Source organism: Petromyzon marinus, chromosome 76, assembly GCF_048934315.1.
Source record: "Petromyzon marinus isolate PM22_M1 ecotype Great Lakes invasive population chromosome 76, UKy_Petmar_22M1.pri1.0, whole genome shotgun sequence".
In the NCBI taxonomy this organism is placed as follows: Eukaryota; Metazoa; Chordata; class Hyperoartia; order Petromyzontiformes; family Petromyzontidae; genus Petromyzon; species Petromyzon marinus.
The window spans coordinates 1,841,961-1,869,931 of NC_133742.1; the positions used below are offsets into that span (position 1 = coordinate 1,841,961).

The following is a 27,971-nucleotide window of genomic DNA, read 5'->3' on the forward strand; positions in this document are numbered from 1 at the left end:
CAAAAATGTAAATAAAAAATATTTTTTTTTTATTTAAATTTTTTCACCTACGTGACTTTGCCGAAGGAACCAAAGAGTATGTGGGATCCTTGCGGTCACGAAAACTCCAAATCTAGAACGCTTTACATATTAACATAAGATATGCGGCTCGTCATAATAATAATAATGTTAATTGTGGTGACGTCATCCTCCCAGCCCTCGTCATATCGACACCGCCCCCCACTCCCGCACATAATTATGTTAATTAATATACATACGCATGAATGTGGATATGTAAATGAGGCACCGCCGCTGTCAACGTTCAGACTGTTGAGGGAGCTTGAGGCGGCAGCCACCACCACCACCATTGCTGGCGGCTCCGACTCTCTCCGTCTGCCTTCCCACCGCCGTCTCAGAGGTCCGAGACCACGGAGAGAGCGGAGGCGGCGGACCATGAGCGACGACTTAGCGCGGCCCGAGTCGCCGTTCCGCAGCAGCGTCCTCAGAGCGTTGCTCGAGAGCCTGCAGCAGCGGCCCGCGCTGCTGGCGGGAGACGCCGATGACGGTGAGGCCTCGGGGCGGCCGGCGCGGCTCAGGCAAGCGTGGGGGGGCCCGTGGGGAGGCGGTTGTCTAGGCCTCGCCTCCAATATTATCGCTGCAAGCTTCCACTGTTTGTGAGCAGTTAAAAGATACTCTTGGTCCAATTCGTTCAATTCTAGATTTGAAGCTTCCGTGACTGCTAGGATCCACACTCTTTGGTTCTATTGGGTAAAGTCACGCAGGTGAAAGTGTCACGTGGAAGGGGAACAATAAAATAATACGAATGTAAAGCGACAACATTCTTATAGTTTCCCTTCTACGCGGTGACTTTAACCGAAAGAACCAAGAATGCAGGCATCGCTGCAGTCACGAAAGCTTTCAATCAAAATGCAATTGAAAGATGTTTAAAAGTTGGCTGCCCTGAAGACGGGACGCCGCTGTGGTCCAGCAGAGCGAGCGGCTGCTGTAACCCACGGTGGCTGGGAGATGTTAACTCCATCGCCGGCTATGCAGGAGGTCGTGGGCTCGAATCCGACCCTGAAAACGCCTCGTGTATATTTGAAGTTTGCGTGTCACAACTCTCTCTCTCTTTCTCTCTCTCTCTCTCCCCGTGGTCGAGTGGAATTGCTTGCCCTCCGTATTTAGAATGAACGTCACGCGTTGTAGAGTATTTAGCTGCGAGACATCTCCACACGTTGTTGGACTTGGCATTTGTCATGTCCAGGTCGCTTCCGAAAAATAATTTACATCGCTCGGTTGGGGCGTCAATTGAAAATGATCGAGTCAAATATTGGGATAGATGGTGGCATGGCTCTGTGTTTGTGGGTCTCTGCCTCTGTGTATCTCTTTAAGCGAATTAGTGGGTGGGTGAGTGAGTGTGTGAATTAACAAGTGGGTGACTTGTTGAGTGAAACGGGTGAGCGAGCCGGTGACTGGGTGAGTGAGTGAGTGGGTGATTGGGTGAGTAAATGAGTGGGTGAGTGAGTGAGTTGGGTGAGTGATTGATTGAGTGGGTGAGTGAGTGAATGAGTAAGAGGGTGAGTGACTGGGTGACTGACTGAGTAACTGCGTGAGTGAGTTAACAAGTGAATGAGTGATTGAGTGGGTGAGTGAGTGAATGAGTAAGGGGGGGAGTGACTGGGTGACTGAGCAACTAGGTTATTGAGTGAATGAGTTGGGTGAGTGAGTGGGTGAGTTGGGTGAGTGATTGATTGAGTGGGTGAGTGATTGATTGAGTAAGAGGGGGTGTGACTGGGTGACTGACAGAGTAACTGGGTGATTGAGTGATTGAGTTGGGTGATTGAATGGGTGATTGTGTGGGTGACTGAGTGAATGAGTTGGGTGAGTGAGTGATTGAGTGGGTGACTGAGTGAGTGAGTTGGGTGAGTGAGTGAGTGATTGAGTGGGTGACTGAGTGAATGAGTAAGAGGGTGAGTGACTGGGTGACTGACTGAGTTACTGGGTGAGTGAGTTGGCAAGTGAGTGGGTGAGTGAGTGGATGAGTGAGTGATTGAGTGGGTGACTAAGTCACTGGGTGAGTGAGTTGGCAAGTGAGTGGGTGATTGAGTGGGTGACTGAGTGAATGAGTTGGGTGAGTGAGTGATTGAGTGGGTGACTGAGTGAATGAGTTGGCTGAGTGAGTGAGTGATTGAGTGGGTGACTGAGTGAATGAGTTGGGTGAGTGAGTGAGTGAGTGATTGAGTGGGTGACTGAGTGAATGAATTGAGTGAGTGTGTGAGTGGGTGACTGAGTGAATGAGTTGGCTGAGTGAGTGAGTTGGCATGTGAGTGGGTGATTTCATGCCACGGTCTAAAACCGCATCTGTAATATATTTCATAGTTTGGGCCACACCACATGGCTTGGTATTTGTTTCGGCATTTGGCTCCGATCGCGTGCACGCACACCACCAGCACCCCGAGGCTCACAGAGCCAGTCTAAGGCACGCCAATGTAATAAAAAATCATTCATACCCCTCACCCCCCGTGTTGTTATTGATAGTTCAATGTTCTTGTGGATTTTTTTTGTGCGACGGTGTGTTGTTGTTGTCTTGGTGTGGTCTGGGACTGTTGTTGTTGTTGTGGTCTTGGTGTGGTCAGGGACTGTTGTTGTTATTGTTGTCTTGGTGTGGGGTCTGGGACTGTTGTTGTTGTCTTGGTGCGGTCTGGGGCTGTTGTTGTCTTGGTGTGGTCTGGGACTGTTGTTGTGGTCTTGGTGTGGTCTGGGACTGTTGTTGTGGTCTTGGTGTGGTCTGGAACTGTTGTTGTTGTCTTGGTGTGTGGTCTGGGACTGTTGTTGTTGTTGTCTTGGTGTGGTCTGGGACTGTTGTTGTGCTCTTAGTGTGGTCTGGGACTGTTGTTGTGGTCTTGGTGTGGTCTGAGGCTGTTGTTGTCTTGGTGTGGGGTCTGGGTCTGTTGTTGTTTTTCTTCCTTGCCAAAGCTTTGGAATTGGTGTACTTATACAATTTTAACTTGTATACTTTTGTATCGTGCAGCGCTTTCAGATGCACCTCTGCGGCCGTCTGGAACAAACTTCCTTCCGTTATTAGGAAGCCACTGGAGCTGTTCACTTTTAAATAATCATCTAGATTGAAAACAAATTTATTTAGAACCGCTTGTTGTTGTGTCAAGTGTGTTGTCCTTCACCCGTACCTCTGATTAGCACGCTTGGCAACGTATGGTGTGAAAGAAGTTCAGCATACACACTACTAAGCACTACACTACTCTACCACTATACACATACGTACGATACACTACATTATACACTACCATACGCTATACATATATGCAATACCACTACAGTATACATTACACTATACACTACGCTACTGTGTTTAGTTTTTTGTTCTTCCCCCACTCCTCTGATGAGCACGGTTGGCTACGTATTGTGTGAAAGACGTTTAACGTACATGCATATATTTCACATATTTTGTAGTGATCTGTTTTACTTTCCTGTACCTTGCACTCCAATCGTTCGTTTTTGTGTTGTTTGTTGTCATTGAGACGTTCCGACTCCGTGCCCCGACTGGACTGCTGTGAAGAATGAGCCTCAAATGAGTACCTGGTGCTGTGTTGTGTAGTAAACATCGCCACCGGGGAGACAAAGGCGGAAGGGCTTGGTGCTGGCCACCCACCCCCCTAATGTGCCACAGTGCCGGCCTTTATCTGCGCTGCTACTCGCTACTCACAGAACTTGCCCCGACAGTCTGTTACAGGCTACACGGAGGATCGTTGTCAGTGTGAGTGAGAGAGTTGAATGCACCATTCTGGCCTTCACACACTAAAACTAAACTATTTATTTGACCAGGTAAGGCCCTCTGAGCTGCCACCTGGCCATCACAAATTATAGCAGCTCAACGAAGTTGCTGATATCATCATCATCGCGTGGACATTTACAGCAGTAGCCAAACACTCTGAACGCGTGACGTTGATTCTAAATGTGGAGGCGGAAAAAAACCCGGAGGACCCAGAGAAAAATCCATGGGACCACCACGGGGAGAGAGACGCAGACTCCAAATATACAGCAGCAGCAGGCGTCGTCAGGGTCGGGATGAAATCCACGACCTCCTGTATGCCAGGCGAGGTAGTTAACATCTAGCCACAGTGGTGGTGATGATGATGAGAGAGAGAGACGCAAACTCCAAATATACAGCAGCAGGCATCGTCAGGGTAGGGATTGAATCCAGGACCTCCTGTATACCAGGCGAGGTAGTTAACATCTAGCCACAGTGGTGATGATGATGAGAGAGATACACAGAACTCCAAACATACAGCAGCAGGCATCGTCAGGGTTGGGGTTGAACCCACGACCTCCTGTACACCAGGCGAGGTAGTTAACATCTCATTGCCACAGTGGCGCCCATTTAATTACTGTTATGTCAATGAAAATAATTAAGTAAAATAATGCATAAATACACGGATAAAAATGCAATTATCCATCTATGTAAGAATCTCATTCTTGATTTGAAGCTTTCGTGACTGCAGGAATCCATAACTCTTTGGTTCTTTCGGTAAAGTCACGTAGGTAGAAATAAAATACAACGAAATGAATCACGACGTTTCGGGTGCAACACAACAAGCGTCCATCATCAGGTGGGAAAGCGTGGTCTACTGCTGCTGCTGCTGACGCAGACTGTTTTAACAAGGTTTGAAATGGGTGTAGCCCAAGGGTCATAAAGTAGTGGCCGGGGCTAGTGATGTTAATGCGAGAGATTAGCGTGATGTTAATGTGAGAGATTAGCATGCAGCTGTAAGATTGGAGGGTCTCATGAGGACAAGTGATACGGCTTCTTGGCTTGTAGAATGTCCGTCGACATCTGCCTGGGCCAATCGGCGTGTCCAGAGCTGTGGCATCTGGTGGGCAATGCGACCTCACGACTGCGGCCCAGACTCCGCTGGCGAGTCTGAAGATATTCGTTTACGCTACACGACGCTTCTATTGTTTGCGTCGGTGTTTTATTTACTTGAATACCGTACAGTATAAAATATATGATTTTAAACGTACATTGTCGTTGTGTACAATGTGGTGAATCGTGATGTGTTGATAGTGTAAACACCAGGCGAGGTGGTTATCTACTAGACACAGGCGGTGCCCCATTTAATTGCTGTTACTACTCGCTAGCAACAGCGCTTTGTGTGTGTCTGTGTGTGTCTGTGTGTCTGTCTGTGTGTGTGGCTGTGTGTCTGTGTGTGTGTGTGGCTGTGTCTGTGTGGCTGTGTGTCTGTGGCTGTGTGTGTCTGTGTGTGTGTGTCTGTGTGCCTTACCATCAGCTCCACCAAAACTAATCACCTGCCTGGGTATTTTGTACCATCGGACACCCCACCCCCACAACTCCCAATCGGTGATGGGGCAGTTGTAGAGAGAGTGGAGAGTTTTCCATACCTAGGCAGTGTGCTCATGACCGGCTCCGGTTTAACAGCAGAGGTCTCACTCCGAATCAGTCGAGCGGCAATATATTTTCGTCGGTTGCATAACACTGTGTGGAAGCTACCTGGTCTGTCGCTCCGCACTAAGCTTCAGGTCTTCGCGGCCACGGTCATTCCCTCCCTTCTCTACGCTTGCGACACGTGGACCCCCCTAATGGAGCATCTTCGCCGGTTAGAAACATTTAGGCTAGCCTGCCTACGATCCATCCTGGGTTTAACCAGGCTGGATTGTGTGAGGAGCTCACAAATCCTTGAAAGATCTGGGCAAGGTCCCATCGGTGAGCTCCTCCGGCAGGCAAGGCTGCGTTGGCTGGGTCATGTAGCCCGCATGCCCAGCCACCGCATGCCGAAACAGCTTTTGTTCGGCTGGATCGAGGGGGCTAAACGGGCGCGGCACGGGCTAGAGAAGAGATGGAGAGATGTGGTACAGGAGAACGTGGAGCTGAGTGGACTTGCCGATGACTGGTACCAGCGGTGTCAAGATCGGCCTCTGTGGAGGAGGCTCGTGAAGGACGCTACTGGGCAGTTGGAGGCAGTCGCCCTCCAACAACAACGGAGGGCGGAGGAGCGACGCTCACAACAACGAGCGGAGCGCCGGGTGGCTAAAGCACAGCAGGTTGGCACAGTAGGGGGCACAGGTGGTGCATCAGCCAGTCATCTCAGTCAGTCGACCCGTGGCACCTGGGTCTGCCCCGTGACCTCCTGCCAGCGGGCGTTCGACACTTCACTTCACGTGGCCTCAGGGTGCACATAGCCTGGCACAAGCATCGTGGTGACGTCACCGCCACTTAGTGGCGAATGGCGGTTGTTGTCTGTGTGTGTCTGTGTGAGTGTCTCTGTGTGTGTGTCTGTGTGTGTGGGCAAGGTCCCATCGGTACACTATACACTACACTACACAATACACTACACACTACACTACACTATACTCTACACTATACACTACACTATACACTACACTATACTATACGCTACACACTACGCTACACTATACGCTATACTATACACTGCACTATAAACTACGCTATACACTGCACTATACACTACACCATACACTACACTATACACTGCACTATACACTACGCTATACACTGCACTATACACTACACACTACACTATACACTACACCATACACTGCACCATACACTGCACTGCACCACTATACACCGCACTGCTATACACTGCACTGCTATACACCACTGCTTTTCACTACACTGCTGTACACTACACTCTACACTACACTACACTCTACACAACACTATACACTACACTACACGTCTATATACTACACTTTTGGCTTGCCATCGAACACAAATGGTCACCACATAGCCACGGCGCTTTCAGCCGCGCTTCTGCGGCCATCTGGAACGCCTCTGCCTTCCGATGTGAGGAAGCCACTTGGAGCTGTGGGCACTTTTACATCATCATCCAGATTGACAAACTAACGTCTTTAGATCTGCTTGTTGTGTTCAGTTTGTTGAGTGAGTGGACGGCCGAGTGAGTGACTGAGTGGTGAGTGTGTTGTGGTCTTCATGTGCATGCCTGAGGGAGAGGGGCAGAGGCAGACGGGGCACTGTAACAGAAACCCAGGTTTTTGTTCAGCTGCTGGATCACAGCTAATGACAGGGCCATTGTGAGCCCTCTCTGCCGTGCGAGTCCGCCTGCTCTTACGTAAGGGGCTGCGGTTATGCGTGCGGTGCCGGCAGGCTGTACCCTGCCAAGAACGCTTTGCACTAATTCCATTTGCCCAGCGGCTGTGAGGGTTGGCAGCGCATTCATTCATTCACACACCCCGCTCGCACACACCCCGCTCGCACACACCCCGCTCACTTACACACACACACACACCCCGCTCACTTACACACACACAACGCTCACTTACACACACCCCACTCACACACACACACACCACACACACACACCCCACACACACACACACCCCACTCACACACACCCCACTCGCACACACACACCCCACTCACACACACCCCACACACACACCCCACTCACACACACACCCCGCTCACATACACTCACACACACACACCCCGCTCACTTACACTCACACACACCCCGCTCACTTACACACACACACCCCGCTCACACACACACACCCCGCTCACACACACACCCCACACACACACACCCCACTCACACACACCCCACATACACACCCCACACACACCCCACTCACACACGCACACCCCACTCACACACACACCCCACTCACTTACACAAAAACGCACACCCCACTCACTTACACAAAAACACACACACGCACACCCCACTCACACACACACGCACACCCCACTCACACACACACGCACACCCCACTCACACACACACGCACACCCCACTCACACACGCACGCCCCACTCACACACACACGCACACCCCACTCACACACACGCACACCCAACTCACACACACGCACACCCCACTCACACACACGCACACCCCACTCACACACGCACGCCCCACTCACACACACGCACACCCCACTCACACACACACGCACACCCCACTCACACACACACGCACACCCCACTCACACACACACGCACACCCAACTCACACACACGCACACCCCACACACACGCGCACACCCCACTCACACACACGCACACCCCACTCACACACACGCACACCCCACTCACACACGCACACCCCACACACGCACACCCCACACGCACATCCCACTCACACACGCACGCACACCCCACTCACGCACACCCCACGCACAACCCACTCACACACGCACAACCCACTCACACATACGCACACCCCATTCACACACATGCACACCCCACTCACACACACACCCCACTCACACACGCATACACCCCGCTCACACACACACACACCCCCCGCTCACACACACACACCCCGCTCACACACACGCACACCCCACTCACACACGCACGCACACCCCACTCACACACGCACACCCCACTCACACACGCACACCCCACTCACACACGCACACCCCACTCACACACACGCACAACCCACTCACACACATGCACAACCCACTCACACATGCACACACCCCGCTCACACACACACACCCCGCTCACACACACACACACCCCGCTCACACAGACACACACACCCCGCTCACACACACACACACCCCGCTCACATACACACACACACCCCACTCACATACACACACACACCCCGCTCACACACACACACCCCGCTCACATACACACACCCCACTCACACACACACACCCCACTCACACACACACACACCCCGCGCACGCACACACACCCCACTCACACACACATACACCCCACTCACACACACACCCTGCTCGCACACACATACACCCCGCTCACACACACACACCCCACTCACACACACCCCACTCACTTACACACACACACCCCACTCACTTACACACACACACCCCACTCACACACACACACACCCCACTCACTTACACACCCCACTCACACCCCACTCACTTACACACCCCACTCACACACACACTCACACCCCACTCACACACACCACTCACACACACACCCCACTCACTCACACACACACACACCCCACTCACACACACACACACCCCACTCACACACACACACCCCCCACTCACACACGCACACCCCCCACACACACACGCACACCCCACTCACACACACACACACCCCACTCACACACGCACACCCCCCACACACACACGCACACCCCACTCACACACACACACACCCCACTCACTCACACACACACACACACACCCCACTCACACACACACACACACCCCCCACTCACACACGCACACCCCCCACACACACACACACCCCACTCACACACACACACCCCCCACTCACACACGCACACCCCCCACACACACACGCACACCCCACTCACACACACACCCCACTCGCGTACACGTACACACACACCCCACTCACACACACACCCCACTGACGTACACGTACACACACCCCACTCGCACGCACACCCCACTCACTTACACACACGCTCGCACCTCCCACTCACTTACACACACGCACACCCCACTCACTTACACACACGCACGCACACCCCACTCACTTACACACACGCACACACACCCCACTCACTTACACACACGCACGCACACCCCACTCACACACACGCACACCCCACTCACACACACGCACACACACACACCCCGCACACACACGCACACCACACTCACTTACACACACACACACACCCCACTCACACACACACACACACACCCCGCTCACTTACACACACACACACCCCACTCACACACACCCCGCTCACTTACACACACCTCACTTACGTACGCACACACACACCCCACTCACACACACACACCCCACTCACACGCACACACCCCACTCACACGCACACACCCCACTTACACACACACACCCCACTTACACACACACCCCACTTACACACACACACACCCCACTTACACACACACACACCCCACTCACACACACACACCCCACTCACACACACACACACACACCCCACTCACACACACACCCCACACACACACACACCCCTCACACTCACGCCCCACTCACACACACCCCACTCACACACACCCCACTCACACACACACACACCCCACTCACACACACCCCACTCACACACACACACCCCACTCACACACACACACCCCTCACACTCACACACACCCCCTCACACTCACACACACCCACTCACACACACCCCCCTCACACTGAAACACACACCCCACTCACACACACACACCCCACTCACACACACACCCCACTCACACGCGCACACCCCACTCACACGCACACACCCCACTTACACACACACACCCCACTTACACACACACACTCCACTCACACACACACACACCCCACACACACACACACACCCCACACACACACACACACCCCACTCACACACACACACCCCACTCACACACACACCCCACTCACACGCGCACACCCCACTCACACACACACACCCCACTTACACACACACACACCCCACTCACACACACACACACCCCACTCACACACCCACTCACACACACCCCACTCACACACCCACTCACACACACCCCCTCACACTCACACACACCCCCTCACACTCACACACACCCCCCTCACACTCACACACACCCCCCTCACACTGAAACACACACCCCACTCACACACACACACACCCCACCCTCACAATAGGAACAACAGCCGCTATTCGCCACTATGTGGTGGTGGTGGTGGTGACGACGCCCCAGCGATGGTGCCAGGCGAGGCAGACTCCGAGGCCACGCGTAGTGTCGAAGGCTTCCCTTGGCAGGAGGTCGCGGGACAGACCCAGCAGGTGCCGTGGGTTGACCGAGGCGACTGGCTGCACCACCTGTGCCCCTTGCCTGCTGCATTTTAGCCTCCCGGTGCACCGCTCGTTGTTGCGAGCGTCGCTCCTCTGCCCTCCGGAGCACGCTCCATTAGAACGCGGGATGCAGACGCCACTAACGCAACGCGTGCACCCTTCCAACGCAGTTTCGACGACGAGCTACTTTCTTGAGCTGCACGGGGTTCCGGGCGGTCACGGCGACACGGTAATAGGCAGTGGCGGCCTCCCTGAGTGATGGGCTCACCGCTCGGCGTGTGTAGGGGTCGTGGGGACCGCCGCATCTCGTCACACTTCGCCGTCGCGGCGTTTGCTCACGGGGGCGGGCGGGGGGGGGGGGAAATGGCCTTCGGTTGACGTAGCGCTACGCGGGGAAGACGTTCTGCTGCGGCCGCTGTTTCGACAAAGACTCGGGCCCCCCCGTTCACGCGGCCTCACCCCCCCCCCCCCCCCCCAGCGGTGGTGGGGTAGAGGGCTCGTCGTTCGGCCATCCATCGCCGCAGGCGGTTCGTGGTTGCGGCCGTCTGCTCTGGCTAACGCTGCAGCGCGAGCGTGCGCGAACCACTCCGCTCGGGGCGGATGTTGCAGAATCCCTTGACCGTCGACCGGGAATGTTTGTGCGCGCGTTCGCAACGACAGCGATTGGGACCGTGAGTTACACTGCATTGGAGGATCGCACGCCAGCAGTGTCGGCCCGAATGCACAGGGATAGCTGCCACCGGGGGAGTGGTGGTGCGGGGGAGTGGGGGCAGTTCCATACGCCAGAGCTGCACGGCAAAAATAATCTCTCTCGCTGTGAGAAGTTTGCGGGGGAACCCCCCTCCTCCTGAACTGGAGTCTTGAGACTCTTCTGGGAGGCTCGGTGAGCCTCCCAGCTCTCGCTCGGCTAACGCTCAATTCCTCCCCTGTAACCTCCCCCCCCCCTGTTCCACCCCACCCCGTAACCCCCTCCAAACTGCACACACAGGCGACGATGAAAAGAAACTGATCGCGGAGGCCGTGCTGGGGATGGGCGGTGAGGGGTCCCCCCCGGGGGAGGGCGCCTCCCCTCCCCCGGACTCCTCGGGGGATCACGGGATTGCCGCCAGCGTGGCACGAGCGGCCTTCCTGGGCCCCACCATCTGGGACCGCACCATCCCCTACGGCGGCAACGCCTTCACCCTCGAGTACATGGACCTGGACGACTTCTTGTCGCAGGAGGAGCTCACCGGGCTGGGCCTCGACGGATTCGAGGTGGCCACCAGGGGTGGGAGCGCTGGAGGGGGAGGGGCGGGAGGAGGAGGAGGAGGAGGAGACGCGGACGAGAGAAGTAGGATCGGTGAGATTCACTCGCTCACTCGCTCACTCGCTCGCAGACTCACGCACAGATTCACTCTATCAATAGGATCGGTGAGATTCACTCGCTCACTCGCTCACTCGCTCGCAGACTCGCGCACAGATTCACTCTATCAATAGGATCGGTGAGATTCACTCGCTCACTCGCTCGCAGACTCACGCACAGATTCACTCTATCAATAGGATCGGTGAGATTCACTCGCTCACTCGCTCGCAGACTCGCGCACAGATTCACTCTATCAATAGGATCGGTGAGATTCACTCGCTCACTCGCTCGCAGACTCGCGCACAGATTCACTCTATCAATAGGATCAGTGAGATTCACTCGCTCACTCGCTCACTCGCTCGCAGACTCGCGCACAGATTCACTCTATCAATAGGATCGGTGAGATTCACTCGCTCACTCGCTCGCAGACTCGCGCACAGATTCACTCTATCAATAGGATCGGTGAGATTCACTCGCTCACTCGCTCGCAGACTCGCGCACAGATTCACTCTATCAATAGGATCGGTGAGATTCACTCGCTCACTCGCTCACTCGCTCGCAGACTCGCGCACAGATTCACTCTATCAATAGGATCGGTGAGATTCACTCGCTCACTCGCTCGCAGACTCGCGCACAGATTCACTCTATCAATAGGATCGGTGAGATTCACTCGCTCACTCGCTCGCAGACTCGCGCACAGATTCACTCTATCAATAGGATCGGTGAGATTCACTCGCTCACTCGCTCACTCGCTCGCAGACTCGCGCACAGATTCACTCTATCAATAGGATCGGTGAGATTCAGACACTCGCTCGTGCTCTCACTCGCTCACGAGAAGGATCAGTGACATGCACACACTGTCTCTCTCTCACTCACTCACTCTCACTCGATGCTGCGACTTATGCTTCTGCTGCTGCCCTGCTCTTGCGGGTCTGGTCAAGCAAGCAATGCCTCCCCTCCTCACCAGAGGATGGGGCCTTATACCAGCAACTTGGATTGGACCGACAAACCCAATTCCGTGTCATCCGAACGTCGCCGATGCTGCGGTGGGATTCGCCAGCGGACTCGGCCCAGCATCCAACGTGTGGAAGGGAGTGCTGACCGGTCGACTCTCCGGTGCAAACTCCTTGAGTCCCACAGCCACCGTGCTGCGATCTGATTTGTAAATGCCGACCCCTGCCTGACCGTGTCCGTCGCTTGTCGCAATGCCTCGCACCGTGGTTGTGCTGTGGATGTGGTCGGTTCTTCTTCTGCTCTACATCCGCACGGAAGGGCGCCTTCACCGCCATCCTGCTGCTGCTGGTGTCGGGTTTTGAGCCAAACTCCTGACCAGGAGCTTCCTCAACTTTGTTTTGGTCGATGCACGCTCCGCCAGACGGCGCTGATCAACGATTGTGGACTCGACCTATTGGCCGTTAGTGAAACCTGGGTAGATGACGACTCGTCGGATGTAGTTACGCGTGAAGCTGCACCTAACGGAAGCGCCGTCTTACATCAGCACCGTCGTGGGATGCCTGGCACTGGCAGCCCCCATGGTGGTGCGATCGCACCGATCCGCCGTGGAGACATCTGTGGTGTCCCTGAGCAAACTCATTAACAATCACCGTCATTCCAGCCGCTGCTTGTGAAAATAATGAACAGCATGCGGGGAGGGGGTGGCTTACGATTTTTTTTCATCCGTCAACCGCCGTTGGAAATCTTTTCCGAGCTTTCCCGCTCTGCTAGTCTGTGGGTCAATTGGCTCTCGATACATCATCTGTCGTGACCTGAAACTGTCCCAGGCCCGACCGGTCCTTGTGGTAAAATCAACATCGATCTCGCCGAGACTATCGACAGTCACCGTTTGAACCCAGCAACGTCAACGGCGTGACACGTCACTCGGGAAATATACTGGATCATATCCTCACATCTGCCAGTGCCATAACTGTGACCCACGTTATCGAAGACGTGGGTCTATCAGATCGCAGTCTCTCGATGTGAAAAGTGGCGTTACTGATTAGTGGCCCACTCACCACAAGGATTTCATATGGAGACTGGAAACGACCGGCCCACGATGCTTTCCGTCAGAAGATCCGGTCGTCGTCATCGACGTGTCTAAATCCTGCATCGACGGTCCATTCATTCGCAGCTCAATTAGAACATGACATCGCTGCTGTTCTCGATGGACTCGTGCCCATTCGAACAACAATCACGAAGAACGGGGAAAGCGCTCAGTAACTGGCTATCGCCAGAGACGCGGAGGAGGCGGGGAGCATCTTTGGAAAGAAACTGGTTTCGAGATGGGCCGACTGCTCGCTTAGAGCGGCCTGCGGACCTGCCAACTGACTTATTATCGAGTCGGTTGGCAGATTGTTCTGTGCTCTGCGCATCAGTGAGTTGGCTCGCAGCCCCCGTGCCCTGTAGTGCATCGTGAAGGGTCCGCTGCACTCCAACCATCCATCAACCGGTCAACCCGGCCCGTGCACAGCACTTGCGACGCTCTTTGCCAATGAGAGTGAGGATCAAGGCGGCAGTTTCTCACTTTAATGCAGTGCATTCTGCCAACGTTAGATCGTCCTGGATCCAGCGCAAAACTCGAGACCCTAGCACAAACGTCGGTGGGAGAGGCGTCGATGTTCATCACACGGCTGCCAAAATTAGACATCGCCGCTCGACTACATTCCCACTGTCGATTCTCAAATCATGCTCGGACGGTCCTTGCGCAGAATTTTGTCCACCTGGCAATTCCTGCGTTCAGCGAGGGCTGTTTCCCAGAGTGCTTCAAACTGGCGCAGGTAACACTGCTCCTACTAAAAGTTTGCTTGAGCCGTAGTGATCCCGCAAACCTATCTCCCGATCTCAAACCTGAGCGGGATTTCAAAGGTCACAGAGCGCCCGTGTGTCTGAAGTGGTTAATTCCCCACGTCGCTGCGACCGGAAGGTTCAACTCATTTCCGTCGGCATACCAGAAGTTCCACAGCACCGAGACGGCCCCGGGTAAAGGTCACTGGTGACCTCTCCAAGATCATGGATGACCGGTGCACCGCGGCGTACCACAATGAACCACAGCCTGCTTGCTGATCTCATCATCACGCAAACTTCGATCATCCTCGCAGCGGCTTTCGGCTGTCCACCGAACAAAAACAGCCGCCGCATTGTGCGCTTTCAGATGCGCTTCAGCGGCCGTCTGGAATGCTCTTGCGATATTAGGAAGCTGTTGCGGCTGTGCAATTTTAAATCATCATCTATATTGAAAACGCATCACTGCTTTTTGTGTTTTGTTTGTTGTCCTTCCCACGCACCTCCAATTAGCCCGGTTGGCAATATGCAGTGCCAATAAAGTTCAGCATACGCACAGCGCACAGTGGCACCTCGGTATCCGTCGTTAATTCGTTCCAGAAGGGGGAGGACCTGCACCGAAAGTGGCGAATGCCAAACGAATTTTTCCCAGAAGAAATAAAGGGTAAAGGGAATAGTCCGTTCCAGAGTATAAGAAATGATATTCTGTACGGCATATTATGCATTGACGGGCGTTGTGTAAAATAATTTAGACACTACCGATTACTAAAATGCATACATAAATTAAAATAAATGCGTACATGAATTGAAATAAATTGAAATGAAAAGTAACATCACTTTACCTTGCTGAGAGGAGTTGATAGCCTACGAGGATGGTGGTGAGGAAGGGGATGAGGAGGAGGTGATGTTATTTTTTGGAACAAGAGTCCCCTTCCATTAGAACTTCAGGAAGCTGAAATTCTGGGGGTTTTTCTCTTTTCTGTCTTTTTTAACTTGACTGGGACCTGGTTGCGGCTCACCAGGTTTGAGTTTTACTAAAAACTTGTCCATTGAAGTTGGTTTTTGCCTTCTTCTAAGAATGTTCCTGAAGTGTGGCATTGTCTGGTCATTCCACACAATACTGTTACGGCTTGTTAGAGCCGTAACAGTATTGTGTCCGCGGGTACCGACTCATCCCGACCCATACAAGTTCTAGCAAGCGCGTTGTATCCCAAGCAAGACGTCGTACCCCAAGCAAGACGTCATATCCCAAGCAAGGCGTCGTATCACAAGCAAGACGTCATATCCCAAGCAAGGCGTCGTATCACAAGCAAGGCGTCATATCCCAAGCAAGGCGTCGAAACGCGACGTGTACCAAATTCGACGTATTCCAAAGCGGTCACATACCTTGGTGTGACTGTAGAGGTAGTCCCCAACTTACGATGGGGTCATCGTAACGCATCTCCATCGTACGTCGGGGACTACCTGTACATACATTCTTGAGCCAATGCTGGTTAACTGCCCACGCGTGTATGGGCTAAGGACAGGTTTTGACATGCATTGTCTCATCAGCACCAGAGTCAGCATCACTAATGCTGGTGAGCTTGGTAGATGTCACAGAGGCTAGGGCCCTCTCTCTCCTTAGGAAACTGGGTTCGAGTTCCCGACTGCTGGTGCGACGCTGTCTCGCCAAAACCGGTTCCAGAGTAACTTGCGTTTGTTGTGCCGCTGCTGCTGCTGCTGCTGCTGCTGCAATCAGCACCAAGAAAATCCAAAATAAAAAAAACGGTACGAGCAAGAACAATGAACGGCTCTTAAACTCGTCGAATATTTTATCTTAGCAGGTGAGACCCCCCCCCCCCACCGAGCTGTGTAGCTGTTTGTCAGAAGCCACCGTGGCCATCGCAAATGATGGCTCAACGAAGTGGTGCCTTGTCATCAGGTGGGAATGTAGAGCAGCCAAATTCGGTGAACACGCGACGTTGATTCTAAATGTGGAGGGGAAAACCGGAGGACCCGGAGGAAAAATCCACTCAACCACGAGGGGGGGGAGAGAGAGAGAGAGTTATTCAAATTCCAAATATACAGCAGGGATCGGACCCACGACCTGCTGTATACTAGGCGAGGGAGATAACATCTCACCACCGTGGTGCCCTAGACATACAGAGATACACGTACGGAGATACACACGCAGACAGAAACAACCGCCATTCGCCACTAAGCAGTGGTGACGTCACCACAGCGCTTCTGACAGGCCAATTGCACTATAGCCTGGCAAGATACACGGAGACACGCACGGGGAGAACATACAAACCCCAAATATACAACAAGCATCGTCGGGGTCTGTGATCGAACCCATCACCTCCTGCATACCTGGTGAGGGAGATAACGACTCGCCAAACGCCTCCTCCTACAGGCGACAGAGGAGGTGACGTCACGGGCAGAAGCAGCAGCGGTGGTGGTCCAGACAACTCCTCTTCGTTACCGCGACACCCACCGCCATCACCGTCACCACCGTCACCAGAGTCAACGCCGTCACCATCAACGGCGTCAACCAAACCCAGCAAGGATCCCAAGGCGATAGCCGCCAAGAAGCCACGGCGGCTGGCGCCGGAGGGCGAGGAGGAGGAGGAGGGCGAGGCGGAGGAGGGGTGCGAGGAGGTGGACGACGAGGTGGAGGTGGAGTTTGTGCCGAGCCCCACGGACGTAGCGCTGTCGACCGTGCCGGGCCAGGAGCCCTTCGACCCGCGGCGTCGCCGCTTCTCGCCGGACGAGCTCAAGCCACAGCCCATCGTGAAGAAGGCTCGCAAGGTGTACGTGCCTGACGACTGCAAGGTGACGGGGGGGGATGGGTGCACATGTGATGGGAGGGGGCGGGGGGGTATGGGGGATAGAAGGGAGAGACACAAGGAGGAAAGAGGACCGGTAAGATTGTGAAACTATTTAACTATTTTTATTTTAGCAGGTAAGGCCTACTGGGCCGGGGGTACCACTCTGGCTAGGAGATATCTTCCTCGCCTGGTGTACAGGAGGTCGTGGGTTGAATCCTGACCCTGATGACGCCTGCTGCTGCTGTATATTTGGAGTTTGCGGTGTCTCTCTCCCCGTGGTGGTCACGTGAGGTCCTCCGGGAATTCCCCTCCACGTGTAGAACTACCATCACTCGTTTTGAAGTTCTTTTGTCCACGTGATGATTTCCACGTGATAATGATCATATCAGACACTTGGTTGAGCTATCATTTGTGGCCAGGTCGCTTCTGAAAAGAGCTTAGACACACGCAGATTCAAAGACGAAGATCCCCCGTATAGACTTGACTTGAAGCTTTCGTGACTGCAGGAATTACTCTTGGGTTTTTTCGGTAAAGTCACGTATAAATAAGAAATGATAGAATAACATAATAATATGGTTTCCAAAATTTTGCTAAACCCTGTTTGTCTGGTATGCGTCTCTCTCTCTGTGTCCCCTGTTGCATCTGTGTCAGTTTCCCCTACTTGGGTGTCTGTGTATACATCTGGGGTTATGTGTTTCCTCTCTCTCATAAATTTAGCTCTTCTGTACCTGATGATGGCTGCTTGTGTCGCAACCGAAACGTCGTACGCTATTGTGTTATTTTCTTATTTCTTATTTATACGTGACTTTACCGAAAAAAACAAAGAGTAATCCCCCGTATAGCCTGAACAGACTGTTGGGGCAAGTGCTGTTAGCAAGTAGCACCTCATCCGCCACCGCCATCACTACCACCACCACCATTAAAGACAAAACTCCACTGTGTAGCCTCTACCAGGCTGTAGGGGCAAGTGCTGTCAACGAGTTGCACCATCATCACCACCACCTACCACCATTACCACCCCCACCTACCACCATTACCACCCCCAGCACCATCGCCACCACCATTAAAGACAAAACTCCACTGTGCAGCCTCTACCAGGCTGTAGGGGCAAGTGCTGTCAACGAGTTGCACCATCACCACCACCACCACCACCGCCTACCACCATTACCACCCCCAGCACCATCGCCACCACCACCGTCGCTGAGCAGCAGCAGCGGCAGCAGCAGCAGCAGCGCCGATGAAGGCCGGCAACCACCATAACCTCGCCCCGCCCCGTGTCCCCCACACCGCCCGTAGGACGAGAAGTACTGGCAGCGGCGCACCAAGAACAACCGCGCAGCGCAGCGGTCACGGGAGGCTCGGCGCTTCAAGGAGAACCAAATAGCGGTGCGCGCTGCCTTCCTGGAGAGCCAGAATGCGGCGCTCAAACGCGAGGTGGCAGAACTGCGAGCCACCCTCGCCAGGGCCACGCCGTCTGCCTCGTCATCTTCCTAGCACGGGCTGGAGGAGAGGTGGACTGATGAGTGGGTGGGTCGGTGGGTGGGTGGGTGATTGAAATGGTAGGAGATGGATCAAAGATGGACTGATGAGTGGGTAGGTGAGTGGGTGAGTGGGTGGTTGAGTAGGTGGGTGGGTGGATGAGTGGGTGAGTGAATGGTTGGGGCTGGAGAAGAGATGGAATTATGGGTGGGTGAGTTTGTGAGCGAGTGGTGACGTGTCACACAGCGTCACCACACACGCTTGTCTACCGCCAACTCACTCGCCCATTTATCCACTCGCGCACTTGAAAGTCAGAACCAGGAGAGTTTTCCTGAGTGAAGCCCACTGGATTAGGAAGCTCTTTTTCAAGGGCAAATCGGGTGGCAGACAACATCAAAGCATTCCACGATTTAAAGATTAAAAAACACAAACCACAACAAACAATGGCACTTATGTTGTAAGATAACATTCACAATTAAACGTGCGTGATTTTAATAAGTCTTTTGAAATCAGGCCAAAGGTTGGCAGAGATGCCAAGAGACGGTGGTTACACACACTTTGGGGCAGCTATGTTGAATGCTTTTGATCCCAAATGGTGTGCGAAATCTGGTGACTGTTAATAGACAGACTTATATAGAGACCCACAGACTCGCACAGAGACCCATAGACTAATATAGAGACCCACAGACTCGCACAGAGACCCATAGACTAATATAGAGACCCATAGACTGATATAGAGACCTATAGACTAATATAGAGACCCATAGACTAATATAGAGAGTCATAGACTAATATAGAGACCCAAAGACTCACATAGAGACCCATAGACTCACATAGAGACCCATAGACTCACACAGACCCATAGACTAATATAGAGACCCATAGACTCACACAGACACTCATATACTAATATAGAGACATATAGACTCACACAGAGACCCATAGACTCACACAGAGACTCATAGACTAATAGAGACTCATAGACATATAGAGACCCATAGACTAATATAGAGACCCATAGACACGCACAGAGACCCATAGACTAATATAGAGACCCATAGACTAATATAGAGACCCATAGACTCGGAGGCCCATATATGGGCCTACTTCCATTATTTGGGCCGATCCACACAGGAAATTTCCTCCAGGACAAAGAGGACGTCATTAATGAAACGGCATTCCAGGAGGCAGTGGTGCCGTAACAAAGAGGCATAGCCCTGCAGTCGAATGACGGGGTGACTGCAACTTCATTAACAGGTGGGACAAAATAGTCGAGTGGATCCACGGACGGCGAGTCGTGATGCGGACTCCTTCAGTGTCTCCCGGTGGCTGTGGTGGCCGTGAGCGTCGTTCTCGCCGTCAAACCCCGGGGCGTGTCGTGAGAATTCGCAACGAGCACCTCCCTTTATAACAGGGGTGGGGAACGGGCGGTCCCACGGGCCGTATGAGGCCCGCGAAATCATTTGGTGTGGCCCTGCCAAGGCAACCGCAGACGGGACTCGAAATTCAACAAATCTAGGAGCAAACCTGGAAAAGCAGTGTCGAGTAGTAGCAACATCGTGAATACCGGCTAACATCACCACCACACGCCTCGCCAAAGAGAAGCAGTTCGAGCCATCGCATTAGGGGTGAGTTAATAAAATGCTTGACCAAATATAACCGGCAAATTTTTTTAGTTGATAATTTTGTATGGCCCGCGAATGATGTTACATAAATATCCAAATGGCCCTTGGCAGAAAAAAGGTTCCCCATCCCTGCTTTATAATAATGCAGGCCAAGTGCCCCGCCCATTATAATGTGGTGGGTACAAACGGGAGGAAGCTTTCTTTGATGCAACACGTTTATTATAACATTAACAACTATGTAACACAGAGGGGGTAACGGCCCCTTCCACTCGATACGCTAGGGAGGTATCTCCCCCGGGCGAGAGTGCCTCTCTCTGGCCACGTTCTAACCCTACACTGGCGAAGCCTGCGCAGTCTTCATTGGTGAAGCTTCAGCCGACCCTAGCCAGGGGTTCGGCTCTGCCCCTTGGGCTCTTCTCTCCGAGTCTTCAGGAGGCTCTTCAACTTCAGGCGGACGGCGACTGCCGGCACCGTTCAGAGGTTCGGCTTTTATCCAGAGGCGTGGCTGACTCCGCCCCCGGCCACACCTTCTTTCTCGATCCTTCCAGCAGGGCCTGGGGGTGACGTCATCCCCCAGCCCCCCCCCCCCGCTTGGGGTCTGCACCACTGGGCATGCCATTCCTTAGGGGTTTCCGTTGGGTCCCGTGGGCCATCGTCCCTTCACACTGGACCTCAGCCCCTCTTCCGCCCCCTATTGACACGTGGTCGGTACTACCGGCTGAGTGTATTGGAGGTGGCGTTTCGCGCCCAATAATACCGCTACAATAACATGGAAACGTGCACTGCTATCGGAACGCACAACCCTGTAATGACGCGGAATGAGCGCAGTTATAATAACGTGGAATGCACGCCGCTACAACGCACAACCCCGTTATATTGCGTGTATGTATGTTGAATGTCTTTGGGACCGTATGTAGCCGACCGTGCTAATCGCAGGTGCAATCCAGAACGCGTCCACCGTTATAACGTGGGACGCTCGCTGCTACAATGCGGAACGTGTCCACCGTTATAACGTGGGACGCTCGCTGCTACAATGCGGAACGCGTCCACCGTTATAACGTGGGACGCTCGCTGCTACAATGCGGAACGTGTCCACCGTTATAACGTGGGACGCTCGCTGCTACAATGCGGAACGTGTCCACCGTTATAACGTGGGACGCTCGCTGCTACAATGCGGAACGTGTTTACCGTTATAACGTGGGACGCTCGCTGCTACAATGCGGAACGTGTCCACCGTTATAACGTGGGACGCTCGCTGCTACAATGCGGAACGTGTCCACCGTTATAACGTGGGACGCTCGCTGCTACAATGCGGAACGTGTCCACCGTTATAACGTGGGACGCTCGCTGCTACAATGCGGAACGTGTCCACCGTTATAACGTGGGACGCTCGCTGCTACAATGCGGAACGTGTCCACCGTTATAACGTGGGACGCTCGCTGCTACAATGCGGAACGTGTCCACCGTTATAATGCGGTTTCTGAGCGGTCGATGACGAACTACTTTCTTGAGCGGTGCGGTGGCGGTGTACCGTCGGTTATTATTCCCGCCCTCTCACCACGCGGGGTGCGCACAGCGGTAGTCACAGTGGTAGTCACAGTGGTAGTCACAGCGGTAGTCACAGTGGTAGTCACAGTGGTAGTCACAGTGGTAGTCACAGTGGTAGTCACAGTGGTAGTCACAGTGGTAGTCACAGTGGTAGTCACAGTGGTAGTCACAGTGGTAGTCACAGTGGTAGTCACAGTGGTAGTCGCAGTGGTAGTCACAGTGGCAGTCGCAGTGGTAGTCACAGTGGTAGTCACAGTGGTAGTCACAGTGGCAGTCACAGTGGCAGTCACAGTGGCAGTCACAGTGGTAGTCACAGTGGCAGTCACAGTGGCAGTCACAGTGGTAGTCACAGTGGCAGTCACAGCGGTAGTCACAGTGGTAGTCACAGTGGCAGTCACAGTGGCAGTCACAGTGGCAGTCACAGTGGTAGTCACAGTGGTAGTCACAGTGGTAGTCACAGTGGTAGTCACAGTGGCAGTGACAGCGGTAGTCACAGTGGTAGTCACAGTGGCAGTCACAGTGGTAGTCACAGTGGTAGTCACAGTGGTAGTCACAGCGGTAGTCGCAGTGGCAGTCACAGCGGTAGTCACAGTGGTAGTCACAGTGGTAGTCACAGTGGCAGTCACAGTGGTAGTCACAGTGGTAGTCACAGTGGTAGTCACAGTGGTAGTCACAGTGGTAGTCACAGTGGTAGTCACAGTGGCAGTCGCAGCGGTAGTCACAGTGGTAGTCACAGTGGCAGTCACAGTGGTAGTCACAGTGGTAGTCACAGTGGCAGTCGCAGCGGTAGTCACAGTGGTAGTCACAGTGGCAGTCACAGTGGTAGTCACAGTGGTAGTCACAGTGGCAGTCACAGTGGTAGTCACAGTGGCAGTCACAGTGGTAGTCACAGTGGTAGTCACAGTGGCAGTCACAGCGGTAGTCACAGCGGTAGTGGTAGTCACAGTGGTAGTCACAGTGGTAGTCACAGTGGTAGTCACAGTGGTAGTCACAGTGGTAGTCACAGTGGTAGTCACAGTGGCAGTCACAGCGGTAGTCACAGTGGTAGTCACAGCGGTAGTCACAGCGGTAGTCACAGTGGTAGTCACAGCGGTAGTCACAGTGGTAGTCACAGTGGTAGTCACAGTGGCAGTCACAGTGGTAGTCACAGTGGCAGTCACAGTGGTAGTCACAGTGGTAGTCACAGTGGTAGTCACAGTGGTAGTCACAGTGGTAGTCACAGTGGCAGTCACAGCGGTAGTCACAGTGGTAGTCACAGCGGTAGTCACAGCGGTAGTCGCAGTGGCAGTCACAGCGGTAGTCACAGTGGTAGTCACAGTGGTAGTCACAGTGGTAGTCACAGTGGTAGTCACAGCGGTAGTCACAGCGGTAGTCACAGTGGTAGTCACAGTGGTAGTCACAGTGGTAGTCACAGTGGCAGTCACAGTGGTAGTCACAGTGGCAGTCACAGTGGTAGTCACAGTGGTAGTCACAGTGGTAGTCACAGTGGTAGTCACAGTGGTAGTCACAGTGGCAGTCACAGTGGTAGTCACAGTGGCAGTCACAGCGGTAGTCACAGTGGTAGTCACAGTGGCAGTCACAGTGGTAGTCACAGTGGTAGTCACAGTGGCAGTCACAGTGGTAGTCACAGTGGTAGTCACAGTGGTAGTCACAGTGGTAGTCACAGTGGTAGTCACAGTGGCAGTCAGTGGTAGTCACAGTGGCAGTCACAGCGGTAGTCACAGTGGTAGTCACAGTGGCAGTCACAGTGGTAGTCACAGTGGTAGTCACAGTGGTAGTCACAGTGGTAGTCACAGTGGCAGTCACAGCGGTAGTCACAGTGGTAGTCACAGTGGCAGTCACAGTGGTAGTCACAGTGGCAGTCACAGCGGTAGTCACAGTGGTAGTCACAGTGGTAGTCACAGTGGTAGTCACAGTGGCGACATCGCTTCTCGCCACACGGTTTCCACATTTTTAGTCGTGGTTACGATGGCATTGTTGTTTACGCTTAGGGCGTTTTTCGCTTGACGCAGCAATTTTTCCCCCAGGAAAGCATTCAGCTACCCCCTCCTCGTAACAAACAACACTCATTTAAATGTATCCAGCTCCCTTAAAGGATTGTTCTCCAGGGCGCTTACGCATGCAAATGCTGGACAGAAGAGTTGACGTCAACCAAGGAAAGACGGAAGGTGAGGAAGACGTTTGAAAATAACTCAAGCGTAAAAGCCTCACAGGTTTTTTTGGGTTATAAATCGGGTGAGTTTGTGTCCTAACCCTCCTCCACCACCAGCTGACACAGCCAGGAAGGTTTATAAAAAAAAAAATCCATTTTGTAAATGTTGTGGATTTACTTTCCAACACGCCGGTGGGTGGTCGTAGTAGTAACTAATTGGCACGTTTTGTTTACGCGATAAACTTTACTGGCTGTGCAGGGTGGTGAAGGGTTACGACACATTTATACCTGCGTGATTTAACCCAAAAAAACAATTTTACGAATAAGATTGGTCGTGTTAAGAGTAAAATCAATTTTTAAAGCAGGTGTGTGTGTGTTTAGTCAAGATTTGAAGTGGACACTCAATTCACACAAGGGCTGGCCCAACACCACCTTGACAATTTGATTTCCTCTGGCCGTGTGGAATTGTTCCCAACAGACCAATGGTGTCCCAAGGTTTATTATTATTATGAGAAAAATACAAAAACATAGTTGATCAATATTTAATCTGTTTTAATTGAAGTTAATTGTAAAGAGGGTCCCTCAGCTGAGGTCTGTGGAGAGGCGTTAGATTACTTTTGTGTAGTGACACCACCCACACAATAGTCTTCAATGATAGGAGTCTTCAATTTCCTCCAGCACAAGACACACCCGGGTCTTCAAGGATTCACGTCACGCCAAAAGTGTCCCCTGCTCTCGTGTTTCCACCCACTTGTATATCCCTCAAACCACATTCCCCAATGTCCATTGACCTGCTTTCCCTCCAGCCAATCACCTTCCCGCTTTTCCTAACAGATTCCAAAGCTCCCCTCCCTGTCAATCATCCTCCGTTCCCAGCTCTTTCCACGTTCGTGTTTTCCCTCCAATCCCTTCAATTTCCCTGCCTCTAACCAATCCCGTTTTAGGACCCATTAAGTTACCAGAGGGGGCTTCTTTTTATCTCCCGCCTGTCCGTGTCATGCACGCACACCGCGTCCGTAACGCCGGGTGAGTATTTGCGGTTGCGATGGAATCGTTACCTTTGTGCGCGAGTTTTAAAGCCACCAGTTGGCTGGGTCACGCACCTACGTGACTTTACCGAAGGAACCAAGGAGTATGGGTCGTGCACGCTTTAGTCGAAGCGAGCGGGTGGAGCCGGTTCAGCTGACGAAAGCTTTTAAATGTATTTTTTTTAGAAGCCAATTTTAAACCAATTTGGGTTCGACGTTAAACCACTGATCCTGTAGCCCACAGCTCTAAATGTAAAGCGGTTTACTTTTTTGTTTGTTGCATATCTCAAGATTCAATCTTGATTTGAAGCTTTCGTGACTGCAGGGGATCCATACGCTTTGGTTATTTCGCTAAAGTCACGTGGGGTAGAACAATTTAACAATAAAAATAAAACAGATCACGCCGTGTCGATCGATACGTCGTGATCTATTATAGATGTCTGCACCACGCCAACAGCAAACCGTGGATTGGCTTTGCGATGCAGCAAAACTCTGTTCGCGACGCATTCTTTCCCACGAAGTGCTCCTGAACGGCGTTCGAACAGAGCCGGCGGGTGTTCGCTTTTCACCGCCGTCGCTTAGGCGGGCCACTTTGTGCTCTTCAGAATCCGCATTTAGACTGCAGGAGGAATCCGATGAGCTCTGAAGCTCTTTGTGTCACAGATGTCCACGTGGGGCACGGGGTGAGAACGTTACAGCAAACGATGCAAAAAGCACGACGGCAGCGCTGACAAGGTAAACAAATCGCCCAAACGCGTACAAATACAAAGCAAAAGTCCACTGAGCTATCAACTATTGCCGAGCGACCGTCTGCGTGGAATGACGTTCCACGATTGAGCCCCGATGGAGTGCGGCTAAGGGCAGAAAACTCGCCTGCGAGCGTTGTTTGTGGTGTCTCTACTGGCCGCGGGGCTCCGGTCTTTACGGTCCATTTGACCCGGCGGCTTCCCCTGTCGCTCGGGGTCCCTGCCGACTGCAGGACTTTGCGCGTGTCGTAACGACGTTGAACTCTCCCGTTCGCAGTTGGCAGCGCCGTTTCTGCTCTGCCAATGTGACAGAGACCCGCCCCCCCCCCCTCCGCGCCCCCCTCACGAGTTCGATTCCCGCTCGCGGCCAACCTCGTTGACCCGATATCTGAACCGGTCGCCGGGCCTCCCGTAGGTCGACTCGGCCTCAAATCGAGTGCTTGGTGTGTGTGTGTATGTGTGTGGTTAAATATCGCCACTTGAGGGAGACAAAGGCGGCTGGGTGTGCGTGGTGCTGGGCCACCCTCGTGTGCCACAGTGCCCAGGTGCTGCTCTTCGCTACTTCCAGCACTTGAAACCTCATGGCCGTACCCCGGGGTTCCATAGTGCCTCGGCTCTCGCACGATGTCCGCGATGCGGTCATTTTTAGTCTGTGGATGTTCGGCGCTGCGACGATCGGCTCCTCTCTGGACGAGCCGGGTATGATGCACTCTTCTTCAGAGTTGATTTTTTTTTCGACAACGGGTTGTTATTTTTTTTTATGCCGATGTTTGGCGTTTCGCCCATCGTGGAGTGGCACCGATTTCGGATTTGTGTACCCCCAGTCGCGGAGTGAAGCGCACCCCTTGGGGAAATAAAGTGGCCCAGAAATGAAATATTTCATTGCCTAGGCCATTTGAGTATGGTTTGGTACCCCGGGGTACCCGGCATGAGGATCACGTGCCCCGAACAGTCTGTTACAGGCTACACGGGGTGGGTGGGTGGGTGGGGATCTTTGTTATACTCTGCTTAAGTTTGTAAGTGGGCGCGCGCGTACAATGGTTACATTGTTGATGCCTTTGACATTGACGCCGGCTTTAACGTGCCGTGTAAGTCTCGGGCAGTATTTCTATTAAAAAAGAAGCTTTAGCGTTGAAATAAAATGTCGTTAGGTCGAATGTGTGGCGGCTGAATCGTTCTACCGGTTGTTTTCAGAGTTGGCGATTGTGGTTTGAGAAATGCAGAGTTGCGCGTGTGTATGAACATTTTTATTTATATATAGGTTTTACTCTTTGCCACTAAAACAGGGAGGTGCTAAGCTGTTCAAACACCAAATAGATAACTTTTGCAAGGAGTCAAGTACTGCGTGAACCACACGTACTTGTGCCGAGCACGCAAACATGCTCTGATAATATTTGCATTGGCTTTAAGGACGGATTGCCGTCCACCAGACAGCATGGCAAGTACTCTTTGGTTCTATTGGGTAAAGTCACGTAGGTAAAAAATAAAATAACAAAATCACGACGTTTCGGCCACAACACAAGCGGCCTTCATCAGGTGAAGGGACGAGACTGACTCGAGGACAGCGCCGGAGTGAAAAAGCCTCGCTCAGACTCAGATTTCACTCCAGCGCTGTCCTCCAGACAGTCTCGTCCCTTCACCTGACGAAGGCCGCTTGTGTTGTGACCGAAACGTCGTGA

The 27,971-nt window shown here is 53.0% G+C and overlaps 2 protein-coding genes across 2 annotated transcripts in view; both read left to right on the forward strand.

The window, feature by feature from the left end:
• LOC116957542 (uncharacterized) overlaps nt 1-27,971 on the forward strand; it is a 305,854-nt gene that overhangs the window by 152,653 nt on the left and 125,230 nt on the right. The window lies entirely within an intron of this gene.
• Nucleotides 222-27,449, forward strand: LOC116957518 (thyrotroph embryonic factor-like). The gene is made up of 4 exons (XM_032979724.2): nt 222-544; nt 11,773-12,123; nt 17,300-17,718; nt 19,011-27,449. Exons 1-4 carry the CDS (start codon nt 238-240, stop codon nt 19,206-19,208), a joined length of 1,275 nt encoding a protein of 424 aa, XP_032835615.2. The 5' UTR covers nt 222-237; the 3' UTR covers nt 19,209-27,449.

What these genes read in the sequence shown, in the direction of transcription:
- LOC116957518 (XM_032979724.2), top strand. Translation starts at nt 238, where the DNA reads ATGTTAATTAATATACATACGCATGAATGTGGATATGTAAATGAGGCA. An exon ending in GGCGGGAGACGCCGATGACG is followed by an intron (nt 545 to 11,772) that starts GTGAGGCCTCGG and finishes CTGCACACACAG; the next exon opens with GCGACGATGAAAAGAAACTG. An exon ending in ACGTGCCTGACGACTGCAAG is followed by an intron (nt 17,719 to 19,010) that starts GTGACGGGGGGG and finishes CACCGCCCGTAG; the next exon opens with GACGAGAAGTACTGGCAGCG.